Source organism: Apostichopus japonicus, chromosome 9 (assembly GCF_037975245.1).
Source record: "Apostichopus japonicus isolate 1M-3 chromosome 9, ASM3797524v1, whole genome shotgun sequence".
In the NCBI taxonomy this organism is placed as follows: Eukaryota; Metazoa; Echinodermata; class Holothuroidea; order Aspidochirotida; family Stichopodidae; genus Apostichopus; species Apostichopus japonicus.
The window spans coordinates 7,047,690-7,061,642 of NC_092569.1; the positions used below are offsets into that span (position 1 = coordinate 7,047,690).

The following is a 13,953-nucleotide window of genomic DNA, read 5'->3' on the forward strand; positions in this document are numbered from 1 at the left end:
CCCCTCCACCATTTAAGATTAAAACTTGAATCAGTTCAGCCGATGTTTAACTTACAAGAGAGCGCAGTGTTTGGCTCTATGTTTTTAACACTTTTGGTTCCGGGTTTTCCAGGGGTGAGCTGCCGACATACTTCTTGCTGTCAATTGTCTGTAATGGAACCATTTGTCAATACATATGTCAAATTACGTGTATTTGAAGTAAGTTTAAAGGGAGTGAAGACTCGCACACAAAGAAACGTCTGATGCCGGTAATCTGACCTAGTTTCGAATGAGGTGTATATAACAGAAGTGTTAGACACCATGCACCATCTATCCCAGAAAATGCACACACAGCTTTCTACCGTCGGTAAATAGACACTAGTGTACAGTCAATATATTGCAGCTACGGTCAATACCCACAACACAGTGTACATAGCAGCGATGGACATCTCAGGCCCAGATAAAAGATAACAAGGTATCACGTTTCATTACTGTCTGCGTTTTGTAGCGAAAAGAAAAAACTTCACTTGAGGACAGATTTTTTTTATTTTTTTAACAGAGGGCGGCACGCCATTTAGGGCGAGTCTTCAATTGTGTTCTGCAAACATATCTACGAAGCATGGGGGTTTTACTATGGGTGGCCTTAGGCAAAAGTTAAAATTCTAAATCATTGCTAAATCAAACAGATAATTTTGAGTGCAGTTCATATTGCTATAGCAATTCCGGTTTACAAGATATTCACTAGCCGTCTGGAATAGTTTTAAGTTGAGGTAAAGTTGATGACATCGTCTCTTCGATTCATTCATAGGATACTAAGCTGACGTGATTCTTCATAACTTCTACGTCTATCAACCGATTTTCTGTTAGCTTCCCATGAACGATAATTTAATTTGTTTTCACATACCAACCGAGGAAATTTGTTTGGCCACAGAAGTATCCCCCGCCCCCTCTCAGGTAAAGATATTAATTTTTACTAAAATGAACAATTATGTCTCATGAGCATAACTATGTAAACATGCCTCAATGTTTCATATTATTACCCAATATTGGGATGTTTGTGCAAAATGTAGAAAACTTCAACCTTCATGAACCCCCTTATATACAGAAATTCAAATTGCTCCCAAATTCTCTATACATTAATACCAACGTTGACCTACTGTATATAATACGTGCTCTAGAATCATTGCCAAAATAAACTGACTAATCGACCTTAATAGGAGTAAGGAAGGCCAACAACATCTTCACATTTACATAAAGTGATGTCAATTCATGGATCATCTTGTGATAGGCCTATGCAGGGCCGGATTTAGCTTATGGGGGGCCCGGGCCAGAATAGTTTTGGGGCCCTCTCATGATTAGGCCCACTATCTAAGCGGACACCCACCAATCGCTGTAGCGTGCACGAAAATTTTGGCAGAAAATACTTCCCAGATCGCTGGATTTGGCACTTCCCAGGCCTTGCAAGTTGCATCTCAACATTTTCAATTTTGAAATCTCATGTTCTGGAAATTGACTTAATGTCACAATTAATATGTAAATTTGGTATTTTTGTTTTTACGTTGTTTTCTAATGCCCCTCCAGGAATCAATATTCCGTATTCCGTAGGAATTACATGATCGGTGGTTGATAGCTATAGGACGTCATCCAAATATCTACAGGGATGCCAATTTGTTTTGCAAAACCGACAAAATTTACATTCGTAAACACTGAATTTATGGAGTGTGTTATCACATGTGTGACAAGTTACGCAAATGCCATAGAATAATGACCATGCATCTTTATAGGCCCCATGTATTTATGGAAAGACAACTTTTGCTCAGTGTGGAGTTTCCAACAAAGGTCCGTATTTTACATGTTGACCATCGACGGACGGACGGAAAGGCATCTTATGCCTCCATTTTTGGACACCCAAATGTGAGGGGCCTCTTAATGTGGGGGCCGGGCCTGGGCCCCGGTGGGCCCGCCGATAATCCGACACTGGGCCTATGTGATATTTATTTAGTAATATCAGAAGAATAAGCTTCCCCAAACCTGAAACATAAGGGAAACTGAGATACTTTGTGAAAAGTTTGTTTTGGACTGTCTAGGACTGACAACGCTGGTATACAAATTACTTGGTTTTTATACTAATTTTGATTTGGTCTTGTCACCATTAGTTCAATGCTGGCACGGATCCAGGGGTGTACACCCTCCTCCCAATGTTTCTAAACATTAGACATTTAGCACAACCTTTCGCAAACTAATTTATAGCCTGTAAATGCACCATTCTCGTTTATTTATTTTTTCCCTGAGTTCCCTCTTCATGCGTGGGGAGGCGACTTCAACAAGGTTATGTCCACGATCCTACTTTTTTTAAATCCTGGATCCGACCCTGCATGCATGATGGGGCTCGAAGTGCATGGGGTCCGTGCTAGATAAGTTGCTTGGAATGCTGTCGAAAAGTAAGGGTCAGAAAACCGGTGGTCTTCGGGCCTTACCCTGGAGAATTCTAGTTTTGTAGATGCTACTGTGATTCTAATGGGGCGTTGGAAATGTAAACTTTTATCTCCGAATTTCTAGTTTTCGACCCCTCTCTCACAATTTCGTCTTTTCAGCGAGTCGATATTATATCGAAATTTATATCGTTAACCAGGTGCGTATCCAGGGGGGGCGTTAGGGCGCGCGCCCCCCGGGTAAGGAAAAGAGGAGAGAAAAAAGAGAAGGGAAAAGGAGGGGGGGGGAAAGAAAAGGAGGAGAGGAAGGAAGGGAAAAGAAAAAGAAAAAAGAGAGAAAAAGGAGAAAAGGAGGGAGTAGAAGAAAGCCAAGACCTCGGGAAGAGAAAGAGGAACAGTCATAGTTAAAGCGCTGATCCCTATTATATACACAGGGTAGCCAGTGACAGATCAAGGATTACGGAGGGGGTGTGCGCCTCACCCTACCCCTTACATCGACAACTCCATTTTTGACGTTTCCATTTTTCCTCTCTCACTAATGTATCTATATAAGTACTATATATGGTCTATCATAACGCGTGTGTGTGTATGGACGGCTAAAGCAATTGTACAATTGTGCTATACGGAACCAACTGTGCACTGGTCTTGAACTCGACCGAGTCGTCGGGGAACATGACGCATTTCGGGAAGGGGGCGACCGCCCCCCCCCCCGAGCAAATTTTCTTTATGACATCGCTAGTAATTTCAAAATAGACAATGCTGAGATGCAACTTACAAGGCCTGGGAAGTGTCATTTCCAGCGATCTGGGAGGCATTGTCGGCCAAAATTTTTATTGTACGCTTCGCGCCAACTTATGGTGGCGCTTCGCTTAGATAGTTTGCCTACAGGCTTCGCCCCTCCCTTGGCAATTACTCGCTACACGCCTGTTCGAATTTGTAAAGCAACTTAGAGCAGATATAATATCATATCAGTGAGCATTGAAATGCATGTTCCACGATGAACAGCCTCAAAAACTGTCTATGTGTGTAGTCAAAGGCGTAGGAGCCCAATTGGATTTGGGGGCTGTAATGACTTGCCCGTAAAATATAACCAACATTTTTCGCGCGCGAAGCGCGCGTTCAACATATAGATGCCAATATCATATCAGCAAGCATCGGTCATTACATTGCATGGTATCGTGTACCTTACGGTCCGTGAAAGTTGCACAGTATACCGCTGGATGCTATGTAAACAACCAAATATCTTATGTAGATGGAGAAAAATCATACAGATCCATTTATGTCAAAACTCTCTTTTACAGTAGTAATGTCGGCCAAGCTTAGAACTTTATTTTAATTACCAAGGAGATCATTTTTAAGCTATTCATTGCTATTTATTTTTCTTTCAGTAGGTGCCCGAAAAAATGGGAAAAATTTGGTTGCGGGGGGGGGGGGGGGCTGCAGCCCCCTCCTCCTGTGGGACCTACGCCTATGTGTGTAGTGTTCGGTTTCGGAAATATCTGCTATTTTTCATTTCCTTCAACCAAGTTTTATAAAAGCCATTATAAGAGGTTTTAATATTTCTACACCAATAAATTAACTGTGTCGGAATTTTCCTGACCAACATTCTTCATCATACTTTCCTCTACTCGTGCAATTTTGACCTGTCTGTTAGGGGTTGAAGGAGGTTTTTCTATATTGGTTGTCCATAGATTGAATTTTGTGCAACATTATGGGTATGTTTTAAAGTGATTTTATTCACGAGAAATGGGAATTTTCAAATTCTCAACAAATAATGGGCTTAAAACCTTGAAAAGTGGGGCTTTCGGATATTGTGGGCCGTGACGTAGAATCACCTACAAAAAGCAATGATCCATAGGACATGCAATGAGGTCGAACATGATGTGTGACTGGTGACAATCTTCCAAAAGGTTATGGATGGAAGGGAAAAAATGGGAAATACTTGGTTCTCAGGCAAAAGTGTACATCTGGTTGGTCATTTTCAAGCCCGAGAAGTGCCATTTCCGGTGATCTGGGGGGTATCAAAACCAGAAATTTTCTTGTACGCTCCGCGCCAACCGATGGTGGCGCTCCGCTTAGATAGTAATTCGCGCCCCCCGGGTTAGAAAATCCTGGATACGCGCCTGTTAACCTTCAGTTTCTTCACGAATTTGTCTTTCATTATCAAAATTTTGGACATGTTAATCGAAATTTCCACATTTTAATTCGAGTTTTTGATTTTCAGATTTCGACTATATTCTCAAACTATATATGGTCAAATCTCTGTGATGTACAACATATTGATCGTTCCTTCTTTTTTTCAATTCATATTTCTCACTCACCGGTCTGGGCTTCGAAACATTGAATTATAAAACATACGGTATGAAACTGAACGGGAACGTGGCAATGTGATGTAATCCTACGTTTTATTCAAGGATTGGTTTTCTTTCAAATGCAGGAGCAGACTTTGTCACATTTCCGTACGCCAAGTTGCACAAGGTTGACCTTGGACTGTTGGGTTACGTATCTATACCACAGCATTGACGTTCTGTGGTACACGTTACTTTGGAAAAAATAACCGCGCGTCGTGTAGCATCAGCAGCTGCACACAAAAGAGGCAAACATTACCTATTACGTAATACCTAGACAAAATAAACTGCTGTTGCTCTTACGAAACTTTCGCCTTTTGGAAAATAAAGTCTTCCATAGGTTTCATTTGTGAGGTATTGTTAAACACCAATTGGTGAATATGTTTATTAAAATGTATTTTTATCAATTTTGAAATTAAAGGTCTTGTTTGTTTTGGTTTTGGACCAAGATAAGCTAATCTAAAGGCATCGTGAATTTCTTTTCTAGGACGACATCAATATTGATGGGATTAGGGAACGTTCCTTACCGGGGAAGTTGATGGTAGCCTACAAGTACAACTACAAGATATAACTGTTCCCAGCAAATGTTGTCCTGTTACTGTGTCACAGCAAGACAGCGTTCTTTGAAGAACTTCACCAGTCACGTTTGTTGTACCGAAAGGTTGGGAAATTGCTGATTGTAAGGATTTTTGTACCTTTGCTCGTTTAATTTAATAAGGAATCGAGTCGAAAGGCTCGTGATCGCAAAATTAAGCTGTATTGAAAACCGCCGTTGTATATTCAGGCCTAGCCAATCTACGATGCAATTACCAGCACTTAGATAGCCTTCAGCTAGGCTAGGCTTACACTACAGTAGTTGTTTTTTGTTGTGAAGTGTGACGTTATATTTAGTATTGACCAGTACTATGATATGCGTAGTCGTAGTAAGACTATGATGGTCGAAACAGCTTACACTGAGTTGGACTGGTATGTGAGCGCTTCTGATAGTGACAAACTAAGATGCCGACTAAGTTAATAATAATAGCTAGACTAGAGACAGAGAGGAGGCTAGCTCTGTAAAGGAGTGCATACCACTACCAGGCCTCATTAATAGTAGTGGCCATTTGGCGATCATGACTCAAAATCTACTCGCAAAAACGCAAATTCACTCACCAGTATTATCGCTACAGTATGTCTCCATACTTGCAGTATTATACAAAAATACAACATCAATACTTTCTTTAAGTTAAGGTTAGGCTAGCTGATACAGGGCATTATGTAATGCACATTTGAAAAGTATATTTCTGTGCAGTACAGTATCAATTTCAACTTTTTCCTCCAAAATAATGTGATGAACAACGTAAAACATGTTGCAGAATCATTAATATGCAGCTATGCCTATTTTGTCCCAAACAATTTGAAAGAACATCGCCAAACATACCTACAAAGGTCCTGTAGCTTGGTTTCTGTAACATTCGGGCTCCTGTAGTACTACGCATTATATATACTAGCTAGCTGTGTGTGAGTATGCCTATACAGTACCTCACTGCAACATTGAGATGCTACTAGGTTAGTGACTTTGTACATTTTCTCAATTATCTATTTTGTCTTTTAGCTACAAAATGATGCACAAAAATGTCACTACCACTCCACTATGTTGCCTAAATCAAAACGATCTTTTCCACAAAAAATCTAAGGTTGAAAAAAGCATCTATCTTCTACTCGCAGCATGTATTTTACCAAATGAAAGATAATGTGGATTTGATTGTCTGCATACCAGCTCTAAATGGGTCTTATGAGGATTTTAATAGCGCAAAACTAGGAATATGGTGGTTACAACTTGTTAAAAATTTGGTATATATTTTAGTAATTTAGTACTCCCTTTATTTTACAGTCCTATGGGGATTTCCACATTTTTACATTAATTAGTAGCCTACTTGTGCCGGTAGTATTATACTCTACTGTGTATGAGTTGCCTGGACATAACCAAGCTGTTATGATATCAGTGTTCAACAACATGTTTATGAATGCTTTTAAAACACATGTGCAAATAACAAACCATTTTGCACAGTTTGATTTAGTTTAGTAGAAAAAAAGGATCAGGAGGGACACTCAATTCCCCATCAAGGACCCTATAGGAGAGAATACAAAAACTGAAGACACAAACATTCAGACTTGATTAAAATGCATAAAGTGCTTGTCCAAAGCATTCTTAAACCCATTGACACTACTTGCAAGTACAACTTCCTCAGGCAAACCGTCCCACTCATTCGCAAGCCTATTAGAAAAAAAGTTATGCTGAATATATTCATCCTACTTTGTGACTTTTGGAGTTTAAGACAATGACCTCTGGTACAACTACTATTAGCAAACATGAAAAAGTCGGTAAAGGATAAATTGTCAAAACCATACACAATCTTGAAAACCTGAATCAAGTCCCCACGTAACCTCCTAAGCTCCAGTGTGGTGAGATTCAACAGTTGTAACCGCCTATAATAAGGAACACTCTTTAAGGAACTAATCATCCTAGTAGCCCTCCTCTGGACTTTTTCAAGTATTTCCTTATCCTTAGCAAAATATGGGTTCCATGCCTGCACAGCATACTCCAGATGAGCTTAACCAACTGCTTATAAAGCCTAACTACTCTGTCCTCTTTCAGAAAACTGAAGTTCCTCTTGATCATACCTAAAGTCCTATTGCCTCTTTTAGCAGCTTCGAGACAATGTTTAGAAGGTTGCAGAGATGAGTCATATAGATACAGTACCTAGGTTTCTTTCAACAAAGACCTCCTGTAACTGTTAAGTTAATTCTAATGGAGATCAGTCATTGACAAAAATCAGTTTACAACTTAAACTTGCTTCAAGTTTGCCAAGATACTGCTTTTTATCATAAGTACTGTGATATGTTTGCAGTGATTGTCTTGCTGATATTGGGGTTTGACTAGTCCATGAGTCACTCGAAAAATGTTGAGTGTAGTGCATTTTCTATTCGCTAACGCTAAACTTTTATTCGCCAACGGCGAGTTGGTGACCTGGAGTGGCCAGAAGCCTACTTCTCTACCTGCCCTATCCAAAAGCTGTTGTTCACAATGGTTAGCTGTTATGAATCTGTTTTATGAATAATATTTAAAATAAACTGGTTGGACTTGAGCCTAATTTTCTGTTAGTGTTTTGCAAAAGATAAACTCACATTATAGTAAGTTAATTGTTATGATTATCATTTTCACTATATATTGCTTGGTTTCATTGATATTCCTTCTTGAAAATGCATACTTGAATCAGTTTTTGGTTACAATGCCAAAAGCTAAGTAATCTTGTAATCCTGCTGGCGTGTGTACTGTATGTGTGTGCATGTGTATGATTGTGTGTGCATGTGACGGCCAGCTTGTAAACATGATATCTCAACATCCACAAGTTGAACCAATGTCATACTTGGTAGGAAGAGGACCCATGATGTGTAGACGTGCCCTATTCAACTATATATGAAGAGAGTCTGTTAAAGAAACTAAAAAATATAAAAGAAGATCACACACACCCATTTCATAGTCATATCATTTTCAACAGATCCGGATACGATTACAGGTGCCCAATACTAAAACGTCCAGGTTCCGTAATTCTTTCTTACCTGAGGCAACACACTTATTTAACTCGCGTGCAAAGCGATTTGGCCACAGTGTGTGATTTGTCACTTGCAGCCCTCTGTGCTGCCCCTGTTACTGTTCTGGTTCTGCCTATTTAGTTTTATTCTCTTAGCTGTTCACTTATAGTTTACTTATTGTATGTTTATGTTTGTATTCACTAATGTTTTATGTTTACTGTCGACGGGAAATAATTTCCGTTTTCTGTTTTCTGAAATGGACAATAAAATTTTCTATCTAAATTTTCTATCTATCTATTATCGTGGTTCCCATCTCATGAATATAATCAGTGGGCGGGCTTAACAGAAAACACTTAAAATGTCAATATTGCTTCAACCATATGTCTGATTTAGTTCATTCTTGGTATGGTGCTGTAACTAGATAGTAACTGAAACTTGTTCTTTGCAACACCTTTCACCTCATTAATATTTATGAGTAGGTGGGGCTTAACATAAACTTGGGTTCATACAGTACTTGTATGGTGATGTTGGTACTTACTAAGCACATTTTCATGACACGTCCAACTTTATGTCATGAATATTCATCAAATTGCAAGAAATGGCATTTTATGCACAACGCAAGAACCAATGTTCCATGGTTTTCAACCTTGGCATATTAGGTTTGTCACACTTCATTCATACAATCAAACATGTTGTTGATTTTTGTGTGCATGTCAAGAATATTTAATCTGTGAACATAAAATTCTTACTCAGATTTCTCAGAATATCAATATGTATGGATTACTACACTATGAATATATGTTTAGGCATCGGAACCACTAAACATTTTCGTTTTCTGGTTATATTACACGGTATTTGCAACTAACTAATACAAAATACCCTGTTGCATAGGAAAACTGGAAATTTGTGCTGTGATAATATATATGTCAAGGTACCAGTGACATCTGGATGAGCCTCATAGTTTATCACAATAAAAGTCATTGTTTAATGATTAAACTGATTTTCATTTGATCTTGATAGTAAAACTTACTGTGAAGTACATTAAGGTGTGATAATCAGACTTACATCACATTGAGGTGTGGCAATCGCTGGTATCTCTCTGTCTACAACAGCCTCCTAAAATACTTTTCATTGCTCTAATTCACTTCAATGTGTAAATTTGCCAAACAGTGAAATGATTGAATCAGGCGCGTAGCCAAGGGGTGTTGGGGGGTTGGCGAAGAGGGCAACCCCCTCCCCCTTGAGCATATTTTTTTTGTATGTTTTTATGATATCGCTAGTAATTTCAAGACTAGATGCAACTTACAAGGCCTGGGAAGTGCCATTTCCAGCGATCTGGGAGACATTTTCAGCCAAAACTTTCTGGTTCGCTTTGCGCCAACCCATGGTGGCGCTACGCTTAGATAGTTTTCAATGCAGAATCTATGGCTCTGATAGTTTGCCTACAGGTTTGCCCTTCCCTTGGCAAATTCCTGGCTACGCGCTGTGATTGAATATTCAATTTTGACATCAGGTTGTGTTTACAATTTAACAAGTTTTAACCGTTCTTCATATTTTTTCAGATGTGACAACCGCACAAAGATTCAACCAATTATGGGGAACTCCCAGGGTCAACTGAAGTCCTCAAAGTTTGAGACAGCGCTTCACATGTCGATAGAGCAAGCTTTGCGATCCAATTCAACAACTCCACATCCACTTTTTTCACAGCTATATCTTGAGAAAGGTTTGTACAGTATCCTCTGGGAGTGAATTTTTTGAATTATTACAAATAAAGCTCTGATATTCAAATAAAGTGTGGGATTGTATTTGGGGTTAACTTATTAATGGCTAAAGTAAGAAATTTCGAGCACAACACTTCACGTCACAACTTGTTCATTTAATGAGTTTCCCAGATTTATCAAAACTTCAAATGTGTATATAGTGGAAACCAAAATAGCCTTTTGAAAAATTTCAACAGATTTTGAATTAGATTATCACACACAAAATTGTACTGGTCCTACTGGATAAGGGGCAATTTTTCTAGTAGTACAGTACTTTAAAGCTTTGTTAAAAGTAATTCCATTGTATGATAGTACAGTTTGTGGTTGACAGTATTAAGTGGAATTCATATTATGACACACTTTTGAAGTTTTGTGATTTTACCAAAGCAATGCAAAATAAGCCCAGCCTTGAAATGGGCTAACAAGCTTCTCATTGTATTTCTGACAAAAGTGATGTCAAAAGATGATGTAATTTTATATTATTTACTGGGTGATTTTTTTTTTTTTTTTGGTGTGCATGTCAGGTAACTTGTAGATCAGCTCAACTATTATTTCTTTTTGTTTAATATAAAGAAAGAAAAAATTCCTCTTTAGTTAATATTTCTAAACATTTTCTGTTTCAGTTTTTTCATTGTATAATCTATCATAGCATAATATGTTTGGTCCTTAGAGGCCAATCACATGAATTTTAGTTGCAGTCACAACATCAACAACACTTGCCAGAGTGTTTCATGAAACCTTGAAATTAATTCATGGATCAATTCTACCTCAACATTTGTGTGTGTGTATATGACACCTTGGCTTGTGAACATGTGTGTAGCTTGTACAGTACTGTAGTAAGACCGTATTATGTTGATGCCACTTCTCATGTGCTTTCGTTTTTAATTAAGGGCCAAATTCCATTGAAGGTTAAGCAGTGGTAAACATGCAAATTATCTTGTAAACAAATTTTCTCAACTACAGTATATTATTGTTGAAAATGATGGTCATGGTGATAATATTGCCAAATGGATACTAGCTTGTTAGTAGGAAGCTCAAAGTCCATATGAGGTCAAAAGTGCTCAATGCCTGTAAACCTTGTAAAATTTCTAACTGCAGTGTTGATGAATAATATACATTGTGTTTTGTTGCCTCTTAATTTCCCAGTGCTATTTCTTTTACTTAGTGTGTCCATGCCCCTTTATGAGTGCCTTTAACTTTTGTTAGAATTCAAGGTAGCTTGTTGCTTCCAAACCTGTCAGCCCTCTGTTAAATGTTAATGCTCCTGTGCCCTGATATGATGTAAATGTAGTCACAGCGTCCTCAGTGAAATTACTTTTTATACAGTATTACATTATTTCCTTTGTATCAGTTAATGATGTACACAAAGTCATGCAATCATTTAAGTACAGTACATATTGTTAACAAGAACAAGACATTTGCCTTGAACACCCACTCAGACATTTAGCCAGAATAGAGCTTATACAAATGCCTTTTATCAATATTTAAAAGGGAAAATTGCAATTTAGAGTATATAAGGTCAGTCTGTGCGGGGCCTGATAGTCTGGTAGGCAAGTGTTATCAAGACCCTGGCAGCCAAGTATCAATCGTTACTATCAATCAGGTTTATGGCCTTATTGTTGGTCATACTCTATTGCTTCATGCTTCCTGATCAATACATTGATTGATACCTCTGGTACCTCTGTATTGCATTTCCAGTCTTTAGATGTTCATAGCAATATTATATGATAAGAGTTTCTTCTTGACTAATGTTACAGTTCATTTATGTGTTAGTAGTGTTGTGTTTGTATAATTGCACAGTGTAGCCTACCATCTTATCTCAAGATACTCAAGGTTACTTGATGGAGTCAACTCTGTCTTAATCACCTACTGTAAACAGATATTCTTTTTGCATTAAACGTTACTTATCATAAGACCATTACCTTGAAAATTATCTGTCATTCTACTAAGATCCTGAAATTTTATTGTAGGAAATTTTCTTTGTTCTTTCCACTTGCAGACCTGAAACTAAGTATTCCTGATGTCCTTCCAACCAGCTCTGATGGCGGCTTTGGTGTAGAGAAGCCAACATCTCAAAGTCCAAAGGGGAAAGCTGACAAGGAGAATAATGAACCAACCCACCTTCCAATGGTGGTGGAAAATGTTCCCCCAGTGATGTCACCAAGGTACGGTGTAGACCAGGGGTTCTCTAACTGGGGTGCATGAACCCCCAGGGGATGTGTGAGTCCATCCTAGGGGGTTCGTGAGACGTTTCTGAAAGACAAAACTAGAGTACTTTTTGTTGAACTAAAATCTGATATATCATATAAGTTAGTAATGTATGTACCTATCGACAAACTCTTTTCGCGTTCCATACGCATATGTTGCCATAGTTGTACCGTACAGTGCATGTGGTAAATAACTGAATTATAAAACAGACACAGGCAGCATGATTTTGGTGTACGCATGACAGTACGTCGTGAAGATAAAGAGCTGATCTGATTTTTGAAGTTTCCAAATAAATATTTGTTCATCTCATGTTTGTTTTCCATTACAATATTACACTATGAACTTGATCTTTTACGAAGCACTGTTATGAGTATTATAGTATAATAATGATTCAGATCGTGTCTCGGAAAGTTGGGGGTTTGTGGACAACTCTGACATCCACAGGGGGTTCAGGGGGGAGGGGATAAAGGTAGGGAAACCCTGGTGTAGACTGTACATACTGTAATGACTGATTCCTTCCATGATTCCCTCCATGTTGTATTCCTACATAATCCTTCCTTGCTATTTTCCTTTTGTAACTTTGTGGAGCTTTAAACACAGCATGATTTCCATGTCTGTGACTTCCAGTGCTGTATCAAGTAGACATGAAAGAAACTTTCAAGACAAGTAAGATAGTCAAGCTTCCATCAGCTTTATTACGAATGCAAGGTTCTGTCTCACACTGGACAAAATTAGTACTCTCCATCATACAGATATTTGTTTCAAAACAAATAAAACATAACAATCAACTGTAAGGTGCAATGATTTGGCACTTAAGCTTTCTGTTTCAGAGATTTTTCATGCTAAATATAGTCAATGGTGCTTTTCCACATTTCCTGTGATTTGATTGGCTAATAGTCCCTTACCCATTTTAAGCAAACATTCTTGCATCTGCAGTGCTCAATGAACACAAAGTATTATGTTGAACTGCATCTACTTGTAAGTCAATTTCCTGTGTGGAGATAGCGAAGTTTGTGCTATAGGCTATCTTATATGTGCACTCAAATATCATAATGTTAGGCCTTATTGTCACACATTTTGACAAGAATCGCTCATGATAGGAGTCAAATTTAAGCTGCCCTGGCCAAACAAACAGTGGTAACATTAATAAACTGAGCGCCCAGTGACCAAGTTTGCATTCAATGCCTCTTGCTTCCAAATCTACCATTCTGAAGGATTTTACCAGCAATTCAAGTTTATAGCACACTTCCTTTTGAAAACAAGTGTCATAGTGCGGCATTGGTTAATGTTGACTGAAAATGCTGAATTAATTGTGTATGATGGATATTTGTTCAATGGTAGCGAAGCATCCTACAGTTACATATTTTATCAATTTGTGTTTTCTCCCCCATAGACTTGTTTCATCACTGCCACCTGTTGCAGCACCCATTTCAGTGGTCCATGCACCTCCAGCCCTGCAGGGTGTTATGTTGTCTCCAAGGTTGCCACCATCACCTCTTGGACCTAGTTACCTACCTCAGAGGTTTCTACTGCCAGGTACAAATTATGTCTCAATATAATACATCATACTTAATCCCACTGATCAGTTTTCATTTCTGCAACCAAATGTCTTGAGCATTATATTTGAAAATTGAGATCATTAAATATCAC

General features: G+C 38.5%; 1 protein-coding gene across 4 annotated transcripts in view; it reads left to right on the plus strand.

Annotated features, from left to right (window-relative positions):
- The first annotated feature begins 5,286 nt into the window (after positions 1 to 5,286).
- LOC139972903 (GREB1-like protein) overlaps positions 5,287 to 13,953 on the plus strand; it is a 39,936-nt gene continuing 31,269 nt past the window's right edge. For all 4 annotated transcript variants that reach the window (XR_011795088.1, XR_011795087.1, XR_011795089.1 and 1 more), the window contains exons 1-4: positions 5,287 to 5,438; positions 9,898 to 10,058; positions 12,095 to 12,260; positions 13,697 to 13,839. Coding sequence is in view for 1 of the 4 variants with exons in the window: in XM_071979214.1 (XP_071835315.1) it covers positions 9,929 to 10,058; positions 12,095 to 12,260; positions 13,697 to 13,839 (439 nt within the window). In the remaining 3 variants the exon portion in view is untranslated. The remainder of the gene's footprint in view (positions 5,439 to 9,897; positions 10,059 to 12,094; positions 12,261 to 13,696; positions 13,840 to 13,953) is intronic.